The sequence below is a fragment of the Abrus precatorius genome, unplaced genomic scaffold (assembly GCF_003935025.1).
Source record: "Abrus precatorius isolate BTA unplaced genomic scaffold, Abrus_2018 Scaffold6, whole genome shotgun sequence".
Classification (NCBI taxonomy): domain Eukaryota; kingdom Viridiplantae; phylum Streptophyta; class Magnoliopsida; order Fabales; family Fabaceae; genus Abrus; species Abrus precatorius.
Genome location: NW_020874406.1, coordinates 14,322,730 through 14,346,790, shown reverse-complemented (window position 1 = coordinate 14,346,790; position 24,061 = coordinate 14,322,730). Strand labels below are relative to the sequence as shown.

General features: G+C 29.0%; 3 protein-coding genes and 1 non-coding gene across 11 annotated transcripts; 2 read left to right on the top strand and 2 right to left on the bottom strand.

The window, feature by feature from the left end:
• The first annotated feature begins 8,781 nt into the window (after positions 1-8,781).
• On the top strand, positions 8,782-12,459 carry LOC113870235 (SNF2 domain-containing protein CLASSY 3-like). Its single transcript, XM_027506828.1, has 4 exons — positions 8,782-9,294; positions 9,448-9,873; positions 10,051-10,221; positions 10,609-12,459. Exons 1-4 carry the CDS (start codon positions 8,782-8,784, stop codon positions 12,457-12,459), a joined length of 2,961 nt encoding a protein of 986 aa, XP_027362629.1.
• Positions 12,460-12,979: 520 nt separating this feature from the next.
• On the bottom strand, positions 12,980-13,052 carry TRNAE-CUC. Its single transcript has one exon. It is a non-coding gene; the product is annotated as a tRNA-Glu (tRNA).
• A 93-nt stretch (positions 13,053-13,145) lies between these two features.
• Positions 13,146-14,997, top strand: LOC113869625 (60S ribosomal protein L37a). The gene is made up of 5 exons (XM_027506052.1): positions 13,146-13,209; positions 13,426-13,465; positions 14,514-14,602; positions 14,695-14,777; positions 14,863-14,997. The coding sequence occupies exons 1-5, from the start codon at positions 13,207-13,209 to the stop codon at positions 14,924-14,926; spliced, it is 279 nt and encodes a 92-aa protein (XP_027361853.1). The 5' UTR covers positions 13,146-13,206; the 3' UTR covers positions 14,927-14,997.
• A 1,811-nt stretch (positions 14,998-16,808) lies between these two features.
• Positions 16,809-20,228, bottom strand: LOC113868410 (casein kinase II subunit beta-1-like). Of its 8 annotated transcripts, none has more exons than XM_027503960.1 (6): positions 19,704-20,225; positions 19,191-19,409; positions 18,657-18,766; positions 18,397-18,562; positions 17,440-17,596; positions 16,809-17,324 (listed from the first exon to the last, which is right to left on the bottom strand). In XM_027503960.1, exons 1-5 carry the CDS (start codon positions 19,930-19,932, stop codon positions 17,466-17,468), a joined length of 855 nt encoding a protein of 284 aa, XP_027359761.1. In that variant the 5' UTR covers positions 19,933-20,225; the 3' UTR covers positions 16,809-17,324; positions 17,440-17,465. The 8 variants fall into 8 exon arrangements, with proteins under 8 accessions (XP_027359761.1, XP_027359766.1, XP_027359767.1 ...); XM_027503961.1 differs by having other exon boundaries at positions 17,064-17,357; XM_027503965.1 differs by having other exon boundaries at positions 17,062-17,596; positions 18,400-18,562; positions 19,191-19,407; positions 19,738-20,228.
• Between the last annotated feature and the right edge of the window lie 3,833 nt (positions 20,229-24,061).

The following is a 24,061-nucleotide window of genomic DNA, read 5'->3' as shown; positions in this document are numbered from 1 at the left end:
TAATCTTTATTATTTAAATGTTTGAAATAAGATTTTAATTTTAAATTAAGAATAATATCCACGTTGATAATTTTTTTTATCTTATTTTTTTGTGCTCTAATTTACTTTTAATTACTCTGGTCAGCACAGCTGTATATATCTTTCATTTTATAAAATCAATGCATTCCAAACTTTTGAGGTGGGTGGATGTCGTAAAAAGTTTTGACAGGAAAAATACATAAAACTCTTTCCGATCTTCACATATATATATATATATATATATCTTTCATTTTATAAAATCAATGTATAATTGATAATTTTATATTTTATTTACAATTTCTAATAAAATAATAAATATAGCTTTATTTCAAATATGAGTTAAATTTGTGAACTATTTTATTTTTAATACATTTTAACGTGTTTTTTCAATAAAAAAATATTTTCATTAAAATTTTAATTGATATCTCGAAGACATTAATTCATAATATCCCAATAAATGAATAAAATAAGCAATATAATACATAAATAAAATATTTTGTATGGACTTTGAAATTATACTTTATTTTAAAACAAACTTTAAAGATTTAAAGAATTTTTTTTTTTTAACTTGTATTTAAAACACTCATCTATACATATTGATCAAAAATTTGATAGTTGTCGCAATCGGGGTCACGACGAGACGGCGATGACAATGAGTCGCCACCAAAGTTTATTAAAGAAAATATTAAAAAAAAAATAATTAAAAAAAAATCTTCGAAACCAGATTTGGGCTCAGGAGTCATTTACGTGAAGGTATTAGCACCGTCCGTTGGTTAAAACGGTTACCTTCTAATTAATTGTGCAAAATTTTACTTTAACTTTAAAAATATTTATTTCACTCTAAGAGAAACTATGTAATATTTTTTTTACTATTTTCAAATTTGTTATTATTATTATTTTTAGATTTATTTCTAATTTTTACAAAGTTCTTAAGAGATTTTAATATTTTTTTTAAAAATAAGGAAACACAATAAAAATTATTTAAATTAAAGGAATGAGTTATTTGTAAAAATATTATTCTTTTTTTTTTCATTTTTTGTATTAAAGAAATATTATAGTAAAACAAAAACTTATCTTAACACTTTATTTTTTTTATTTCCTATTTTTAAAATAAAATAAAAATTTTATTTTTAAATTTTTATAAAGAAAATGTGCTAGAAATTAATCTTAATTTAAAATAATTTTAAAAATATTTTGAACCTAAAAAAGAATTTAAAAAAATTAGACTTGGCACATGGACATCTTTTCTTTTCTTTACGGAGATACTTTGAGAGCATAGAGAGAATTGAAATAACTGAGAGAAAGATGAGATTCAAGAGAGGGAGAGCTCGAGAAACAGAGGAAAGAGCTAAAAAGAAATAACTGAGAGTTAAAGCATAGTCCTAGAGATCAATTAGAAAGAACATATCTAAAAGGTTGAAGGAAAAGTCAACTCAAAAACTCTGAGTCAACAAAAATATAATTCACTTCTTTTTATCATTCGGCAAGAACTGCTATTTCTTTTTTCTTTTACTCATCATACCTTTATGTGTTTTTTCTTTCATTTGTATTAAAATGTTTTCCTTTTACAAATCTTAGTTTATCTAACCTAAAAACTTTTCCTTTTCTTATAAACCTACAAAATTTTTAAGTTTCCTTTTAACTCTAAAATTTTTCTTTCTGCAAATCCTAATTTTTTAACATGAAATATTTGTTCGTTTTGTAAAAAATAAAATAAATTTTTTTCTACCCCAAAAATCATTCCTTTTGCAAAATTCTAAAGAATCTAATTTTTTTCCAACAACTCTTTTTTAATGATAAACCTTCTTGTTTTTTTTTTTCCGTAAACCTAAAAACTTTAATTTTCTTTTAACCCTAAAAACCTCCAGTCAAACCTTAAAAAAAATAAATCTAATTTCATGAAAATTAAATTTTTTTCTAACTCCGAATTTTACCTTTTTTACAAACCCTAAAAATAAACTATTTTTTTCTAACTCTAAATTATTCTTTTTTGCAAACCTTAAAAATAATATTTGTTTTTCTAACCCAAAATCATTCAAATTTTTTTTTTGCAAGGTCTAAAACAAACTATTTTTTTTTAACCCTAACAATTTTGCAAATTATAAAAAGAATTTTTAAGATTTAAAAAAAATTGAATTTTGCAAATTGGTGGCGACTCCTTGTCATCGCCGTCCCGTTGTGGTCCCGGTTGCGACAGAATTAGGAATTTTAGGATTTATGAAAAGAAAGAATTTTTAAGATTTAAAAAAAATAAATTTTTATAATTTGCAAAATTGTTAGGGTTAAAAAAAATAGTTTCTTTTAGACCTTGGAAAAAAAAAATTGAATGATTTTGGGTTAGAAAAACAAATATTATTTTTAAGGTTTGCAAAAAAGAATAATTTAGAGTTAGAAAAAAAATAGCTTTTTTTTAGGGTTTGCAAAAAAGGTAATACTCGGAGTTAGAAAAAAAATTAATTTTCATGGATTTAGATTTATTTTTTTTAGGGTTTGACTAAAGGTTTTTAGGGTTAAAAGAACATTAGAGTTTTTAGGTTTACAAAAAAAAAAAAAACACGAGGGTTTATCATTAAAAAAGAGTTGTTGGAGAAAAATTAGATTCTTTAGAATTTTGCAAAAGGAATGATTTTTGGGGTAGAAAAAAATTTATTTTATTTTTTACAAAACGAACAAATATTTCATGTTAAAAAATTGGGATTTGTAGAAAGAAAAATTTTAGAGTTAAAAGGAAAATTAAAAATTTTGTAGGTTTATAAGAAAAGGAAAAGTTTTTAGGTTAGAAAAACTAAGATTTGTAAAAGGAAAATATTTTAATTCAGATGAAAGAAAAAACACATAAAGGTATGATGAATAAAAGAAAAAAGGAAAAACCGAATAAAAAGAAAATATATTTTTGTTGACTTATTTGTAATGACTCAGAGTTTTTGAGTCGACTGTTTTTTCAACCTTCTAGATATGTTTAGGTATGATGAGTAAAAGAAAAAAAGGAACAAAAAAAAAATAGTAGTTCTTACCTAATGATAAAGAGAAGTAAATTATATTTTTGTTGACTCATTTGTAATGACTCAGAGTTTTTGAGTCGACTTTTCTTTCAACCTTCTAGATGTGTTCTTTCCAATTGATCTCTAGGACTATGCTTTAACTCTCAGTTATTTCTTTTTAGCTCTTTCCTCTGTTTCTCGAGCTCTCCCTCTCTTGAATCTCATCTTTCTCTTCGTTTCCTGAGTTTTCTCTCTTAAATTCTCTTTTTTTCTCTCTGTGTTCTCAAAGTATCTCCGTAAAGAAAAGAAAAGATGTTCACCTGCCAAGTCCCCTCCTCTGAAGACCTAAGCTTCTTATTTATAGGCATTTTCTAAAACCCTAAGGCTCCCTTATTTTTCGATGACCAGTAATCAGTTTTTTTTCTATTTTATCTATTTTCCTAAAAATCTACTAACTACTTTAACCATTTCTAAATATGATTTTATATTTAAAAATTAAAAATTTGAATTTAAATTTTAAATTAGTTTTTTATCTATTTTCTTAACCTCTTAAAAAAATTTATTATATTTAATTTTTTATTTTAAAATTTATTTTAACAAGAACTCGAATAAAATTGGGTATTCACAATAGTTCATAAAAATTAGGATATAGATTTTGTACAGTTTTGGTATAAATTACAATTTTCAGTTTATATTTATTTAAACAAAAAATGTTTGTTTTAAGTGAATTTGATTAAAAAAATTATTTTTACTTAAACAAAATTTTTTGTTTAAATACAAAAATTCAATTAAACTAAAATTACAAAAAAATTTCATTTTCATTTTCTTTCTCTATAAACTATATATATTTTGAAAAAAAATTGTACAATACCCTATTATTATACTTTGTGATCTTTTTAATGCTTTATGTACAAATGATGCTATTTTCAAATACTCTTTTTATAAAATGATGAGCAACATAAACTATAATGTCCAATATACAAATTTTTAAATTTTTTTCAGTTCAATTATATCTTTCGAAAGAAATATTCATAAAGCAAAAATTTGTCATATTACAAAAATCAAATAATGTAATAATACAATTTTTTTTTAACTAACTTCTTAAAATTATAATTTTTATCATTAATTTTAACAATTATTAAGAGACTCATTAAATAATATATTTAAAATATTTAATAAAATATTATATGCAAAAGTCTTTAATAATATAGTTATGAATAAAAGATAATATTTTCTAATATTTTTTTATAGTTTAATTAAAAAAATAATTTTTTTATAAAATATTAATTTAAGCATATATATTTTGTTGCCCTACGCAAAAATTACATTTTACCAAATTTTCTCAAATATATATTTTTTACTTAAGTCAACTACAACCTTTATGATAAAACTAGTACAAGACAACCTTCAAATATTGAAAAATGTATAATGAATGAGAATGTAAATTTTAAAAAAAGAAAAAAGAAATACTAAATGAACAACTTACACGTTGATTTAATCGGTCAATCAACAGTCAAATCAAATAATAATTGAATTTAGCAAGAAGTCCTTGCCAAGAAATAAAATAGTTGGAAGTTCATTAATCAACGCATAGACCAATAAATAATTTAATTATAAAAATGAAAATAAATATTTTCAAAATCTATTACAATAAAGAGGATAATATAGTGTTTATTCTTGTACTCATTTTAATAAATTATTTAGTTTTACTTTTACTTATATTTAAATATACTTGTAATGACATTAATAATTAAATAATATTTTTATTATAATTATTTTTAAATTTAACTCAAATAAACATCTTCGTCAAATGAAAATATAAAAAAAAAATTTGTGATCAATAAATTAAAAATTAATCTTATTAATAAAAACTAAAGTAAATTAAATTTGTTAACATATTATTAATAATCTTAATATCATATATGAATATAGTAGTTAACTTAAAGGTTGAGTTGTGAAATGATAATTTTAAATTTAAAGTTTTTTTTATTAAACTTATATGTATTACATTTTTAATAAATAACATTTATATGTTAAAATAAAAAATAATATTATATTATTATATAATTAATTATCATAGTAAATAATCAATCTTAAAAAAAATGAAAAAACTAACAAAACAATAACATTAAATTATATAAGTAATCATATTAAAAAAATTTGATAAAAATTTGATAATATACTAAAAATATTAAAGTAACATTTATAACTAAAAAATAATTTAATTATATGTAAAATAAATTTATAAAAGAATTTTAAAATTAATATTAACTGATATTTTTAATTTTTAATTTTTAATTAAAGTTAATAATATTTTATAGTTTATACAATCAATCCACATAATAAGATAAAATTTAGTTTAGTTGAATAAATATTATTATAATATTATATATAACTAAAATATATAAAAATATATTTTTTTAATATACATCTCAAAAAATATTATATCACATAAAATATAATTTATTAAATACAAAATTATTATTAATATATGTAACTAAAACATAAATCTAGAGGAACAATAAATAAAGTAGAAGTATTAAATAGTCAACTCTAATTAATTTAACTCTAATTCACGTAGACCAGGATAAAAAGACCCATTTAAGATCAACATATTTTTAAATCAAATTAATTCAAAACACTTAACATAATATAAAATTCTCTTCACAGTACATTAAAAACAAGAACAAAATTGAAGAAAAGTATTTTTAAACTTAAACAAATAAATTAGACAAGACAAATAGTTAGCATCCATCCGAATTAAAACTTAATATTATATAGGTTTTTTTTAAAATTTTAAAAATATATAAAATTATAATTTTTTTAAAAAATTGTCAGTGACGACTTCTAATCCAAAACTTTTATTGACAACTTTTAATATATTTTTAAAATATTTAATTACTTTTAAAAAATTACTATTAATGATTTTTAATTTTTTATTGTTTAAAAAATTGTCATTGACAATTTTTAAAATTTTATTAATTTTTTATTTCTAAATTTTTATATTGCATTAAAAATCATTAATTCACTAAAAATCGTCATTGACAATTTTTAACTCTATGTTCTCATAATTCTAAAAAAATTATATTTTTAAAATTTTTAAAAATAAAAATCATATAAAAAAAATACTCCTTATGCTTGCTTGGTTCAAACGATTTTTTTAATGCATTTTTTACAATTAATTATTTTATTTTTTAAATGATTAATTTTTAAAAAAATATTGTAACTTATAAAAATTAACCAACCCCATAACATGTTCAAAAGATTATAGTATTAACTTTAAACTATATCACTCTAGCAAAAACAAAGATAACTTTAAATTATATCATTTGTTTATTTATTATAAAAATTTAAATACTAAAAATTGCTAAAGACAGTTTTTAAAATATTTCTATATTATCATCATTTATTTCCAAAATCTCATTATTTTGATATTTTATTTTTTTATATAAAGATAGCTGTACTTGTATTTTAAAATTTTAAATGTGTGACAAAAACATACAATAAATTTTATATGCAATAAATTTTATTTAAAATATATAATATTATTACATTTAATATATTTTTATAACTTTATATATTATAATTTTAATAAAAAATAACATTTTATTATAAATTTTTAAAAACTTGTTAAAAAATTCAACTAAATTTTTATTTTGCACAATAAATTCATATAAAAATTTATATAATTTAATATATTGATACTATTTAATATTATATTAAAATATTATATATTAAAATTTTATTATATATGATATTGACTATAGTAATTTTTTTTTAAACTTTATTAAAGAATACAATAATATATCAAAATCAAAATCCTTAAATTTTAATTGTTAAAAAATATTAATTATTTTATAAATCATATATCTTTGTCAAATATAATATTTCAACTAAAATACTAATATAACATCGGTTGATGCTAGTTAAGCTAAAAACAGTAATCATTGCGTCACACTCAGATTGGCGGGCCGATCCGTTTTTCCATTTTCAGGGCAACCCAACACAATCATGCAACTTTTGGCGCCAGGTAACATCGTACAGTTCAATTTTTAAGACTTTTTACATATAAAAACTTTATTTTAGAAACAATTTATTAAATTAGTATTTTTAAATTATTTTCTTTTTAAAATATTTTTTTATTTTACACAAGTGTACCATATTTGCACAAACAATATTATTTTTTATTTTTTAAATTAAATATTGTATTTTCTAAAAGCAATAACTGCTCTTGCATTAATATAAGAAGGTATGGGATCATGGGTTGACGTGCATATTATGACAGGTGCCACCGTCAAGTCAAGTCAGTATTATGACTTCTGAGGTGAAACTTAAAAGGTATTTTTCATATTTTTAATCTTGTTATTTAAATTGTTAAAAAAACAATATTATATTTAATTGTGTATATAGTTATTTTTATATTTTACTTATATAATATATATAAAAATTAAAATATAATAAAATAAAATAAAAATTCTGTAACATTATTTGTTTTGAGTAGTTTAAAAAAGAGAAAGATGAAAAAGTAGAAGAGAAAAATTTGTCATACTTTTTTTTTTTAATTGTATAAACACTTGCTTTTAATAGAAGGAAGACAGAAGAATTTTAAAAAGTGGCCAGATACATAAAAATATAGTTTCCATAGAAAAGCGAGAGATCCAGATAAGGAAGATAATATTTTTGTAGCTGTTTTTTATATAAATTAATTTGTGCACAATTATTATTGATATATTATAAATTATTTATTTATTATACTCTTTTAATTTATGTACAAAAATATATTTTCAAAACTTTCTCCCACTTATATCAATCTAAATAATATAATATTGCATATTATTTTTATTTTTCTATTTATTAATTAATTTTTTTACTCCATTTTACCTTTAAACTAAACAAAATACGAATGTTTGTGCAAAATTTTGAGTTATTGTTAATCATAAATTGTGGAAAAAAATATTTTTTATATTTAAAGGAACTTTATAATATCCATCATAAAAAAAAACTATTTTTAAGTATAAAATAAATGTTTTATTAACCTCAACTTTTAAATTTAAAAGTATAAAACTAACTAAATTTTGTTAAAAAATGTATTTATTATATTAATTTTTAAAATATAATAAAATTTGTAATAAAATATTACTATTATTAAAATTTAAACTCAAGTCTAAATATTAAAATAAAATGCTGTTTACCAAAAATTCCACTCTCACATGTCCAATAACACAATATGGTTGTAGTTGACTTTGTTAACCTAATCAACCGTCAAAATATTTTGAAAAAGACATTAGTATAATTATAGTCATCAAGTTTCCAATTAAAAATGAAAATTACATAATTTTATTATATATATAATTATTATTTAAAATATTCATGAAAAGTACATCAGTAGAAGTTTCAATTGTATATTTTATGTGAAGAGCTTTTTTTAGGGGATGTAGATAAGACTAGGACAGGATAGATAAGACATTTATCCCTGTAAACTAGTGTTTGAACTGTAATTATCATATAAAACAAATATTTATCCACTTCCATTTTAAAGTTATTGAAGATTATAAAAACTATTCACAAGCTGAGATAGCATATATTTGATCCATGCACCCTGCCTCTGCGTCCTTCCGTCTCCCTCCTTTTTTGCTTCTTTCTTTCTCCCATCTCAACTCTCACACACTACTTCTTCTGCTGCACTCTGAAACCCTCTCTGTTCTGTGGTTGTTTTGCCGCAAACACGAACACAACTCATTCTTGTGAAAAATCACATGCTAAATTTTAGTGCCCTTCAACCATGCACTGTGTTGCGGAGAGAACGCGCTCTAGAAAAGCCCTAATTGACAAACAACAAGTGAAACAACAGAGCAGTAGCAGCAACAACAGCAATGGGGGTGACGTTGTTGGTCTAAGTTACGATGATGAAGATGTTTTCTGGGGGCAAACTAGTGGCTCCGGAAGTGAGTCTTCAGATTCTTATTTGGTTGAGGGTTTGGATGAAAATGACTACGACGATGAGGTACGCTTAGTGGAAAATAGTGATGGTGATGTGGGAAGAAGAAGAAGAAAGAGTAACGGGAAGTGGAGAAGGGAAATGAACATTGACATGGGTGAGTTTGGAGTGAGGAGAAGAAAAGTGTTTGGGTTAGATATATTGATAAGCAGGAATGCAAACGAAGAGGGTAAGTGTGCAGCACAGAGGACACGTTCACATTTTCGTAGGAGCAAGAAATTGATGTTTGGGACTTTAAGTCGACCTATTTGCCTTGATGAAGAAGAGGATCAGGATCAGGAGGATCACTCTGTCTTGGTTGAAACGAAGACTCGTGAGACAAGTGATGAAGATGAAGATGAAGATGAAGAGGAGGAAGAACAAGAGGAAAAGCATCATGCATGTGCCCGCAAGAAGAAGAAACATCTTCATGATTCCGAACATTGTCATGAAATGAATCCAAATATGAAGTTTTCTCTTGCACGTGAGAAGAGAGAGTTAGAGGAGCTTTGGGTTGAGATGGAGTGTGCTCTTAAATCTAGCCAATGCAATTCTGGGGATTGTTGGTTTGAAGAGGGAAGTGGTTCTGTTGAAGAAAAACATAAAGATTGCAAGGGGGAAGAAGGGTTTGAGTTTGCAAAGAAGAAACACAGCCATGATGTAGAAGATTGTGAAGTGGTTAATGTTCTTCAGGATCTTATCTGTGGTAAGGAGGAGGTGCCTCTGGATTCAGAGCCCGATCCAAATGTGGATTTGCCACCTTTGAGGTTTACTCTTCAAACAAAGGAACGAAAGACAGTTGAAAAATCAGAACAGGAGAAAGAATTAGATGAACTGTGGATTGAGATGGATTACTGTCTTTATGGTGACCAACAAAACTCTGTTCCTGCTTCTCAGGTTAGATACTCAAGGGCAGCCATGGCATGAACTCATCTTAAGAAATAAATTTTCATTTTAAATAATTTTTTAGAAATATATATTCTAATTTTTGTGCCTCTAAAATGCAAGTTGTGTGCTTATGCATGCCCCATATATAATTTCTGGGAAACTAAAGTTATTTTTGGTTATCAGCAGGTTCAAAGTAACACTGATTCTGATCATGATCAGTTTCCCATGGATGAAGTTAATACACTTACTCTTTGTCGTCAAGGGAAGCACCATCTCATTCTTAATGAGGAAATTGGACTTGTATGTGCATATTGCTTGCATGTCGACTTGGAGATCAAGTATATTGTACCTCCTTTTGTGAGTCATTTGCCTTTTGCTCTAGTATTCATAATAAGGAAAATGATTTCTCATTTTATTAGGTCTTTCATCCCCTCCCTGTATACTAAAGTTTTTTTCTTTTCTATTTTTTTGGGGGGTGTGTAAGTTGGAATTACAGAGAGTAAAACTAGATTTCATGCATATATTTTCTGATATTGGAGAATAAGAGTTGATTATGCAAATATTTGTGGATTTCATGTTTTGAAAAACTTGCGTTGTCTGGGAGTGCATGTCAGTGGTATTGTCATGGAAATGGCTATGGTTATTACTCAGGCTGTAAAAATTTATTTATGTAATCAATTCATGATCTTAACATGTGGGGTGCTTAATTATTTTTCTGTTGATACATGGTCTTTTCATATCCAGTGTGAAAATCCATGGGGAAGGTCGCACAGGAGAGACTCTTGCACTTTGGACCATGGGAACCACTCTGCCTTTGATGAGCTTCAGCATATAGCTGCTGGCCATGATGATTATAACCTCTGTAATCACTCTGGGACTGTTTGGGATATAATTCCTGGGCTCAAAAAAACTATGTATCCTCATCAGTGTGAAGCATTTGAATTTCTCTGGAGGAATTTAGCTGGTGGAATTTTTCTTGATAAATTGAAAGGACAAAAGGAATTTCCTGGTGCCAGTGGGTGCATTATATCTCATGCCCCTGGCACTGGGAAAACCCGACTTGCTATTGTATTTCTCCAGGCTTACATGGAGTTGTATACGACATGCAGACCGATGATTATTGCTCCTAAAGGGATGCTTCTTACATGGGAAGAGGAGTTTAAAACTTGGGAGGTTGACATCCCCTTTCATAATTTGAACAGTTCTGACTACACTGGCAAGGAGAGCGAGATAGTTATGAATATTATTGGGGATTGTGGTCGAAATATATCACGTCCTGCAGCCAAGTTACTTTGTCGGAAAGCTAAGTTGTATTCCTGGAAGTGTAACAAAAGCATCTTGGGAATTAGTTACACACTGTTTGAGCAACTTACTAGGTCCAAGAACAAGGATTTCAGAAAAGTCCTTCTTGAACATCCTGGTTTATTAGTTCTTGATGAGGGTCATACTCCTCGTAATTCAGGAACTCTTTTATTGAAAGCTGTCTCAAAAATCCAGACCAAAAGACGCATCATCCTCTCTGGAACACCCTTTCAGAATAATTTTGATGAGCTATACAACACACTCTGCTTGGCAAGGCCTAAGTTTGCTGTACGTAATTCATCTGAAGGCAAGGTGGTATTTGATGACAGGTGGGGGCTGCCAAAAAATCAAAGCAAAGGGAAATGGGTGTATCTAACCAATTCTTTTGGCAAAGTTATTGATGATAGTAGAAGATTTAAGATATTGGAAGAAATTAGAAAAATGATTCATCCTTTTGTTCATGTACATCGAGGAACCATACTGCAAGAGAGTCTACCTGGGTTGAGGAAATTAGTAGTTATTTTAAAGCCAACACAGTTGCAGAAGGAAATTTTGGAGGATATTCAGAAACAGAGGAAAAGTAGCTTGAATGTGCTGAAACTAGAATACTTGGAGTCTGTAACTGCCGTTCATCCTGCGCTCTACGATCTTTCTGAAGGCAAGAAATTGAACAGAAATAGATTAAATCCGGATGATGGTGTCAAAACAAAGTTCTTAATAGAACTTATCAGGGTTAGTGAGCTTGTGAAGGAAAAAGTATTGGTTTTTAGTGAGCATATTGATCCTTTGAAGCTTGTGGCAAGCCAGCTTAAATATCATTTTGGTTGGACTGAAGGAGTCGAGGTGTTACGAATTCATGGAAGAGTTGAAGCAAAGCTGCGTCAAGCTTCAATGAAAGCTTTTAACGATCCCAATAGCAAAGTAAGGGTAATGCTAGCATCAATTAAGGCTTGTTATGAAGGTATCAGTTTGGTTGGTGCCTCAAGGGTTGTTTTACTTGATGTTGTGTGGAATCCTTCAGTGGAGTGGCAAGCAATATGTCGCGCTTACCGGCTTGGCCAAAGGAAATTTGTGTACACTTATCGTCTCATCACAGTGGGGACAAGGGATGAGGAAAAATGTTGTCGTCAAGCTGAGAAAGATCAATTATCTGAATTGGTTTTCTTTAATTCTGATGGGGCTCAGCATTGTCAAAATTTGTCATCTGCAGAATTGGAAGATCGAATTTTGGAAAACATGGTTCAGCAAGACAAGTTTGGACATATATTTGAGAAAGTAGCTGTTAGCTATTAACTAACAAACTCTAATTCTTGGTATAAACTTCAAAGTTACTAAACTTCTGATGTTTTTTTGGGAGGTTACTTAGCTTCGTAGTTCATATGATATTAGATCTCGATATGTATTCCGTTTTGGTACTCTTCTCGGATAGTAGTTGTGCTTAGCCATGATTTAGAGTAGGGGTTCATGCCATGAATTTCCACTGAAGCTATTGGATGTGCAGATCCTTTTTAATCTTTTTGGAAAGTAATCCGATTAAATATATGGTTTTTTTAAATTTAACCATATTCATTAAATGCATGAAATATTTACTAATTACAATTTTTTTTATATATATTCCTCATATTTGTTACTTAGGAGTTAAAGGTATAATATTCTCTTTTGAGTGATTGCTAATTTAATTAATTTTGTTATGGATCTAATGTGAAAAAATGTCAGTTTTATTTTTTGAAATTTTACAGTACTACAGCAATATTTTTAGTTATCACATTTATTTCAAGAATATTAATAAAATGATTAAGCTTAAAAAAGCTAGTTCCGTTGCCGGGACTTGAACCCGGGTCTCTCGGGTGAGAGCCGAGTATCCTAACCAACTAGACTACAACGGATTTGTAGCCAAGTTATCATTATCAACCTATAGTTTTGTTCCAGTCCCAAAATGAGACGAGGGAAGCATAATTAGGGTTTGTGTGAAAGTGTTCACTTCACTCGCTGGTCTAACACAGAGAGACACCGAGCGGCAGCACCTTCGGTTCGGAAAAAATGGTACTCTCCTCTTTTTTTCATTCCATTTTCTTTCATATTTCAAAGTTTTATTTTCTATATCGTAGCTCCTTCTTATGCTCGCTTTTTACAATATTTAGTTCGTATAAAAATATTTTGATGTGATGTTAACTAAGATAAATCTGAATTCTATATTAGTATTTATTTTTTATATCGCATAGATAAAGCTATGTATGTGTGTTTCATTCTTCGATGCAGACTAAGAGAACGAAGAAGGCAGGCATTGTAGGAAAATATGGTAAGTTTTGTAGTTATGTTTTTCATGAAACATAGTTCGCTTTTTGCGTTATCGAATTTGGCTCCAACTTGTCTATGAGGATTATGTTCTTAGTTTGAAACAATGTTTCAGTTAAAATATTGTCATGCGATAATAATGGTAATTTATTCCATTTCACTCCATTCTATTTGGTTTAATCACATTTGGTTTAGATATTCAAACGTAGACTCTGATACAAGAATGCGCTGTCTGGTTTCCCATTCCTCAAAAAGTAAAGCTATCCGGCTTTGGATCCCTATGTATGCTTGATTTTATAAATATGCTGCAACTTGATTCCATGTAGGCATGAGGGATTTGTTATTGATTATTGTATTTGTTAAAAGATATGAATGTTTACTAGAACAAAATTGCTAAAATACTTGCTATTTGGAGCCAGGTTGAGAATTAAGATTTTGGACAAATGTAATATTGCTATTTGTTGACTCTCTTGCTTTTTAGCCAGTTCACTATTTTAAGGATTTACTAGGAACAATTCTATTTTTCACCAGTCTATTATTGGATCGATGGAAATGGTTGGAACGATATTAGGTTTCATCATTTAGATTGTTTAAAATTGAATGGAATCTAATATAATGCATTCTAGTCGTCTAACCGGCAAATCTTTTTTTTTTCTTTCCTACCAATTTAGGCATAGTAGACAGAACCATTATTTTAGTGTTCTATCATAAAAATATCCCAACTAAGGAATAGTAATTTTGTTCTATTCTATATTATCTTGTTTCATTTTGCTGAAACATAACTGCAAGAAACTTGTGCCGTTTGCAAATTTCTTTCGACATACATTTTTTTTCAATTTCATTTCTTGAATTTCTAAAAGTTTCTTAGGAAAAAAATGAGGGGGTATTCTTCCTAAATAATATAAAAAGGCAATAAATAAGAAAACAAGAATGATTTTGAACATAGAATTTCGAAATTCTGACATAATGTATCTATTCAATCGAATAGGATTCAGGTATAGGTCATTGGATATGCATATTGAGAACCACTTCATCGTGTTTTCTTATGTTAGGTACCCGATATGGTGCCAGTCTGCGGAAGCAGATTAAGAAGATGGAAGTCAGTCAACATAGCAAGTTTTTTTGTGAATTTTGTGGAAAGGTAAGTCTTCCATATTTTATCAATGCTGAACTTTCTTTGAAAAATCCATGAGAAGATTTGAATTCTAATGGTGAAAAAAATATTTGTTGCAGTATGCTGTGAAAAGGAAGGCCGTAGGAATATGGGGGTGCAAGGATTGTGGTAAAGTAAAAGCAGGCGGTGCCTACACTTTGAAGTAATGCCCTTTCTGCTCCCTTTCTACTCAAATTATATTTTTCCCTTATAAATAAACTAGCTGACTTTCTTCACTATCTTGACAGTACTGCGAGTGCTGTCACTGTGCGGAGCACCATTCGGAGGTTGAGAGAACAGACTGAGGGTTAAGCATTTTGGTTGATGTAAGATTTTGAGCAAATTAACTTGAGAAATGAGTCGGTTACGTTTAGAGAGCCGTTTTGTTTGAATTCGATGTGAACTTTTGAGTTGGTTCTTTTCGATTTAACTTGAAAGTGCTTTATGTTTGCGAAGCGAAATAGCTTCCTCTTTATTTTGTGATTTTGTCGTGTTTATTTAACCGATTTGGCTTTTCTGCTCTCATAATACGACGTGCCTAACGTAAGGATAAATTTTGTGTTGTTTTGAAAGGATGCTTGAGCCGTCGCTAACTGGTTTACTAAAATGCATTTTGTAGTGTTTAAATTGCGAGTCTATATGCTTTTCAAGCCGAACTTTAACCTAATACGGGAGAAAGTATTGTGATAAGTCCAATCGTGGTTGAAACATTTAACTTACTAATATATGTTCCTTTATTAAATAATTTTGATTTGGTCAAATAAATCTTTGAAATTGTAAAATAAATTAATACTTCAAATATCTTCTGAAACACCGGTACACTAACGGTAAAGAAAGTACATATGATTGGAAGTTTACAACTGAATAACAAGAAACAACAATGCGACTGCGAAAATATAAGCACAAAATATTGTAAATTTACATAAAACATTGAATATATCCATCTTTTCACGAACTATATATCCAGAGTATAAAATTGTTAAGAAACAATGTTCTGCTGTAGACACTTCTATATGTCTAATCGCCTGCGTTTCCCTAACATTGACTCAGCACAATTTTTTCAATTAATAAAACGTAAATACTTTCTGAATATTGCATTAATAACTATCACAACGAGCAATGCTAGTTGGTATGAAAAAAATTGGCGCAAATTTAAACGAATACAATGCCATTGTATTTTATTGGTTAAATGATAAAAATAATAACAAACTAGAAAATTGACAAGTCATCGAAAACTGCTTTTGCCAAATTTTTCGTGAAAACTTTTTCGTATCATTTATTTTTATCCTGTCACTAGTTACGTGAAAACACCTTTTTCCTTCCGTTGACAGAAATATTTCCGGGACTAACTACGGTTTTTGAAATATTATTTGGACTATATACACAATTACTTACACTTGCACAACTAAACTGTCTCTTCAAAAAGGCCCAAGTTATTAATCTCATTCAATCCCTAAACTAAACAATTATTTAAAGATTTTTCAAACCAGTTGATGATTTTTTAATGAATTCTTATATTTTAAAAATTAAATCGATGAACATTAACAAATTCTAATCGAGACATCCACTTAGATAATTTGAAGATTCAAAAGTCCATTTATAAACTTTTTTTCATAATAAAGTTTTAAATTATTTAGAAATTTACATATTACTTAGGTTTCAAAAAATATATTAGAGAGATGTTACGTATATTCCCACATTTTTTTTATAATCTACAAGAGCAATTACAACGTAAGTTTCATTTTAGAACAAGTGAACATCAAATAATTGCTACACCGCTATCGCTACCATTTGAGGTTTGGTTTGTATATATATTTTGGTCTTGCCCCACTTTTCTCCTATTAGTGAAACAGCCCTCGATCTGCTAGACTAATATTAGTCAAAGAACTTATGACTAATCCAGAAATATATATATATAAGAAATTTTTTTTTTACAATAATATAAATTTAAAAACTCTTAAATTAAATTTAAACTTTTCATTTAACTTATATCTAACAGCGTATAAAGTAATAAATTATAATCCGTTAGTCAAATGAAAAGTTCAAATTTAATATAAGAATTTTTAAATTTACATCAATATAAGAAGATCCTGCCAAATGATCCTGTTAGATTGGAAAGATAGGTACTCTCCGAAGGAGATAATAAAAATGTGCCTTTCAAGCAAGGAACATTTGGTCCAAACTAACTCTTCACCGAGATGTTAATGTCTTCTATTATATCAGACGTCAAATTTCAAAATAATATCTTCATTCTTCCACATCTAGAGAGTACTTATGCATGCACACAAGCAAGCGCATGGTGAGAAGATTCACAAATCACAGACCTTTGAGGGGTATAATGTATTCATATTCTATATAATCATTATTGATTTGGGAGGACGGGCTTAACATTATCATTATGGCAATTGAACTATAAAATCAGACTAAAAATAATGTGTGAACCCATCGAGTCCAATCCAAATTCAAACGCTGCGGAAACGTGGGAAGGAAGCAAATAGAATAAAATAATATAAAATAGCAGGAGATCTGTAATCTGAGACAATCATAAACAACATGAAGTGAAACTAATCGCAAGAATACAATTAGCAATTAAGTGTGCATTGAAGTACCTAAGCACTTTCTCATTGAACTTGAAGCTCACTGAATTCCAAGCTGAAATTGAAACTAAGCACTTGCATGACATGTCTGCAATTTTCTTTACAACACGCTCCTAAAACAAATAAAACAGAGGTTCCAGATTTTACTGATTTGGAAAGCTTGTGATCAGCAGCACGTCGTAAAGTGTACTAAGAAAGAGTTTAAGTAAGACATGGGCAAACTCTTACTTTCATGGAAGCTTAACATTTCAGCTTCAGGGCTTGTGAAGTTTGAAGCCAAAAACTCTTGGAACATAGCTCTGTGATGGTTTCGGTGGCTTTAGTTGTCCGTAAGTCATCAGGAACAGGTGAGGAAAGGTAGTTCCAAAATAAGCTCCATCAATGTCTAGAATAGACTCAAGGAAATTTGGGAAGTACAGGATAGTGTGGAACGTAAGCCACAATTATATATTACAAAATTTATACAGACATGCAATCTTCTCAAGTTTCACATGCTTATCAGAATATAATAATAATTTGTAAAAATGGAAGCATAACAACAATAATGTTTGCCTGCATTAGAAGTTCTGCAGTTTTTCTTCCCTGAAACTTTTAGGCTTTCCATGATGTTGATAACAAATATGTTTCTAAACTTGCATAGGCCCAAAGGTCCACAAACCATCCTTAACCTTGGGATATACAGCCACCAGACACCTGGAATTAAAATTGCAAAATAATTTTTTCCCTCAAACAGAAATTTCAGACAGTCACAAAACATTTTCCAGGTATCTAATATCACTTATCAAAAGATCTGGATTATGAACCCCAAACCCCATAATTAAATCATTCATTATTTAAATATTACTCTCAACTCCATTATATAGCAGCTTAGTATTGTGCATATCAGCATCAATGCATACAATTATGCAGTTTATGATCGACAAGCAAAAACAATATTTTCTGCATTGCAAATGAAAAACAACAGATGGGGGGTGTGTGTTAGTGGTGAATTGCCAACAAAACAAATTTTAAAAAGAAATATCCATTTAAACTACGTACTTGACAGTTGATAGATCAAAAAATGAATTTAAAAGGCAAAATCAAGGAAGGGGAGAGATGCACGTGAATAAAAAAATGTCTTCCTGGCCGGATGTTGATGTATAATCAACTAAAACTCACACAACATTCAATAATATACAAGGATACTGCCTTGGTACTTGGACCGGGGATAGTAAATGTCTTCACACCTAGGACAGTATATTTTCACGGTACTAGACCTAGGAATGTCTGACTGACCAACTGGGAGACAAGGTTGTCCAGAGCAATAAACTCTAGGGCATCTGCCAAAATCATAGTTCTTGTACTTGTCCAACTGTGAAAATTCCAACATTATTAACAGTACAAAAACAAATCTTATCAAAAGTAAAGGAGTAAAACAGTAGTAATTAGTGGCAGAAAAATCTTACCATGGCAGCCATTCCTTTGCTTGTCAATATGTACCGAGCATGAATTAGACCATAAAGCATCTCAGCTGCTGATTCAATTAACTCATTTTGTTCCTCAGTAAACATGTCACCTATACAATCCCACCAATCCATTTTACAGTTAAAACAAAATTAAGTACAAAATAAGTGGGGACGTTTTGAAGAACTTACAGATAACTTGTAAAATATCTTACGACTCTCATAAACTTCTCGTAGCTTATTATAATAAACTTATTAATATAACTTATCAAAACAAGCTCCTTTTAACTTAGTCGAATAAGTTTCATATTCAAATTTATGCCTTAAGCCAATATGTGATAAAAGCTTATTAAATAAGATGCTTAATTAAACTGTTTACTCAAACATACTTCAAACATGTAATCAACACATGCAAGCGTAGAAGTTGTTTATCACAACAGAATCAATGAGCTTTGGAGAGTATCATGAACAACACACAAATCATATAACAACATATTTCAGACTTGAATAGTATGAAAAACATAAACACAAGTTTACCGTGGGAGGACTCAACATCCAAAATTAAATCCAGCGCATAATCATAGTAAGGCACTTGACTGCTCAATCCGCATAGGTTGAAATCATCCTGGATGTAATCATCATCAACCTCGCAAAAGAATTCATTCCCTCTCAAATTGCAGAACCACGAGATCCAAGACGTGTCATCTCCGTCAGAACCACTAACATCAGACTCTTCACTATCCGTTTCAGACTCCTCTGCATCCAACAATGCATGTAAAACGAAGTTAGCTCATCATATTACACTCCACCTCTCCAATCCAAACCTCTCCAAGCTGTTCGTCCAAATCAATTTCACCATTTAAATCCTCAAGTTCCTCTCACGTTTCAAAAGTACACACCTCAATTCAGAATCTCTACAATAGTCTTCGAATAATACATCACAGTAAATAGTGAAGTCGATTGTAGCAAGAATTAACATAACCCTAACTACATGTAACGATATAATTAAAGAGAACAAATAATAGAAGAGAGATCAGATCGTAAACGAACCATCAGAAGCGTTGGAATTCTTGGAGATAGGAGCAGAGGTAGAGCGAGAGTCTCTGTGATCCTTGTTGGCGGATAAGAGGGAAGAGGAGGACCTATCCTTGCCGTTGATGGCTCTGGATGTGGACGGGGAGGATCGTTCCAGCTGTTTATCGAGAACGTCGTTGATTCGCTTCCGATCAACGGAAGCAACCTCCGATTTGGATCCGACGCCGACTCGCTCTCTGTACATAACGAACTCTTTGGCTTTTTTACTCCTCTATTCGATTCGAATCGGTTCTCACCTAATCATGCCGTTACTTCAACGACGCCGTTGGTGGTGGTGGCGGTGGCGGTGTTGATGGTGGTGGCGGGGGTGTTGAGGGCAGCTAGGGTTTTGAGTTTTAGTTTCAGGGAGCGATGCAATTTACAGACAAACAATGATTCCCCATTTCTATTCTATTCTATTCCTCCCAAATATTTTTGTTTTACTTTTTTCCACATTTAGTGCTTTTCTTTCGGAGAAGATATTTTGTTTTTCCTTTTTTAAGGTATTTCAGTTTTTAAAGTGTATTTTCTTTCACACACACAGGTTAATACCGGAACAGCACTCCACGATTATTCATAAACACACAATACATTTTTTTAACTTATTATCATAAAACTTTGTTTTCACTAAGTAGTTCATCCTAATCTTTTCCTTATTAGTCTTACAGAGATTTATTTAACGATAACAGTATTCAATATTTTATTATTTTTTACAGTAATAAATGAATTCATTTCAAATTTTCTATTTAATATTAAGAATATTATTAAGACAAACTTTTGAAATCATATAAGGATTACAATGGAAAATGTGTTTAATAAATATAAAAAAAAAAATTGTTTTTCAACATGCGACTCTAGAATGTAAGAGTTAGAACTTAGATAGAAGGTGTTGCCATTGACTCTTAAGGATAGTCGTTCGGATTAAATATTTTTAAATTTTCAAATTCCAATTAAGCATTTTGAAATACCCATTGTAGAATCCATTTTATAGTTATTATAAAAATGAATTATGATTTTTTAAAAATCAACCTACATACAAATTGGATCATTTGAGGAAGATTTAAAGAAATTATTCTTCTACCCTATACCCTAAGTGCGTATATTAACGTGTGTTTAGATTGTAATATTTTTTGATATCATAACATGACTAATAAAAAAAGTATCAGCATTATTATTTAAAATCAAGTTTTTAATTGTCCTCATATATATTTTTTTTCTTATAACATGACATTATCCATTCAATTAGTCCAAAAAGTAGGATCACTGTATTGATAGCAACGATTCGTTTCCTTAAATATAATTCCGAGTTTAAGTACAAATTTAGTTTAACTTATTTTTAAATGAACATTCAGTAATTATTAACACCCTTTTAAAACATTTTAGGAAAAATAACACAATTATCTAATCAAATTTAAACGTTATCAAACATGACTTAAATTTGAGAGGATCCACAATAATTTTCAAATAGTTAGGACTCTATATTTTCTTTCAAAAAATCTATATTTTTACTTTGTAATGGCTGTAATGTCTCGACGACAAACTCAACCACATCAAAAACTATTTTTCACAGCTAACACTGGCATAGAACTTTGTGAAAATGGAATACCGAAACAGGCAGAACATAAGGAATCGGCCATAGATGGGTATAGCATATTATTGCCAGCCTTTAATTTGTCCCAAATATTTGCATGCTAGTGAGGAGCAATATCCAGCTTTGCAGAGTACTACTTGAGGTTTTTCTTTATATTTAATAAAATAAAATAAAAAGGAATTTAGTATCCAACAATAATGTTCATACAAAGGCACATTGTTTCAATTTTTTCTTTTACTTTTTATATTTTCAAAACATTATATATTATTTATTTTGTTTTATTTTACATCTCTCTTCTTTTCATCTATTAAAATTTTTTAAAAAAATGGAGTATATGGGTGACATTATTATTGTAGCCTCCAGTCCGTAACATGACTGCACTTGGTTGGGTTTTCATTAGGTCTTTTTTTCAGTCAAGGCTTTCCTTAGTTCTTATCCACCACCCAAACCACTGTCCTTATTGGTTGCATCTACATTCCATGTCCCCTAATGCCTTGATAGGACACGACTCTCCAATTTTCAATTTCCATGTCCTTAATTACTAACTAGTTAGTATCTTCTTTTTTCTTTTTTCTTGACCATGGATAGTTCTTTTCTCAGCATATAAAAAACCAAAATATGGAACAGCAAAATACCTCTTTGAGAAAGCAATGGCAAGGGAAAATTGTAATACGACAACTTAGCTTACAAAACAATTCAATTTTCACAATACTTTGGTCACATTTTTGCTCATTAAATTTCTTCTACTCATGTTGTGTTTATTTCATATTTAAGTCAAAGTAAAATAATGTACGATAGTAAAACGCTCTTGTTAACCTTTCTTTTCCAACTGTTTGAAAATATCATTCCTCTGATCCAATCTTATCTCATTCCATATCGATTCCTCCATGAACAGAAGCCTATGTTTGAGTCTAGTGACAACAAAAGGAAACCCATCTTTTCCATGAACTCTACGTGACAACGTTCCATATGATAATAAAATACTAATGTTTTTTACAATATTTTATAAAAAATCATTTTTTGACCTCTCATGGTCACATCACTTATATCATCATCTAACACTTTTTTTTTTATCTTTCTTTATAACAAGTGTGTACAAATGTTTAACAAGTTATTATAAAAGTAAGGACTTTTTGTTGCTTGTAAATAGGCAACACACCACAACTCTCCCTGCCTTTTAACGTCACCCTCTCTTTAACTCCAATTTACATCGCCATCAACTATGCCTTGCACGTGATTAGCACATTCAGTGGGACCATGTTTGTGTTTTGTCTACGTGTCTCTCTCTTACCTCTCATTCTTGTATTTTCCTTGTTTCTGTTCCACCTAAGACCTAACCTACTTTTTCCTTTCCTTTTAAATTGCTTATTGCTAATGTCCTACGAGAACTAAAAGTATATTTTTATCTTTTTTTTTTTGTTGATAAATATATTCCTCACTTAGTTTTGTTTTCGCCGTAGGATCTCTCAAATTCATCATCATAGCGATGCATATGAAAAATCAAAGTAATCAATTGTGTAACACAGAGACATACAAGTCAAGAAAGAGGTTTCTATAATGAAAACATAATTCAGTTTAGTCCAAGAAAATAACACCAATGCAATGTCACGTTACTTCTTTTTCTAAACGACGACATAGGATTCAACGCTATATCATCATCACGTTTGGAGCATACACCAATATATGACCATGAATCATGATACCAACTTATCAAGTACAGGCGGAATTGCTACATGTAAACATGTCATTATGCACAGGATGCTCCTACTAGGCTTGGATTACTTGAGCTTATGATTTTGAATTTAATTTCATTATTTTAAGGGTTTAAGTAAATCTATTATTAGAAGATACTTTATTTTTAACATCTGTAGAAAACATTTTCTCTGAATCCTTTAATATCATCTCTCTTTTGGGTTAGAGGGTAAAATAAAAGTCGAGCTAGGTAAAAGAAAATGATGTTAGATCATCTGTAATTTTATATTTTTACAAAAAGCACATAAATATATAAATATGTAACTAGGAAAAAAATATCAATTATTATTTTATTTGTATTTTCAACATTTTCAACCGGGTATTCTTTCTACAAGAAACTTATTTACTTTGCATATGTGCAAGTAGATTTATCGACATGGTTAATGTTTCATACATGTTAGAAACCCACAACTATTTACAGTGTATTTAAGAAAATAATATTTTTTAATTAGATACATCACCTTCCATCGATATACGTTTTTAGATACTATTTATACTAAATCATCATATAGCCGTTGGTCCTACCAAAATCACCACAAACCTTTACTTTGATATTATCGCCTCATTCTCACATGAGAAACATATAATGTGCAAGAAACACTATTGATTACACAAGTACAAAATTAAGTGGAGTAGGTGAAATGAAATTAGATGACAATTAATGAAGTGGATTTGAAATGGTTATCATGCGAGGAAGAATGACTATCTTTGTTTTTCTTTTTTTGGTGGGTGGGGGTGGAGGGATAGTAGTGATAAGGAATATAACATTATGATATAGAGCGTTGATCCCATGAAGAAGTTAGGGTGGAGAACATGGATGAATGTATATAACCAAGAACTAAACTGTTGTGCGGAATTATGAAAAAGTATAACGAATCTTTCCACTTGGTCATATAACCAAGCCCTTGAGAAGTTTACCAATCAAGGTTAGCGAATGAAAGAGTACATTTGTGTGAATAGGTTGAAGCACTCGAGCATTGAATACAGTCAT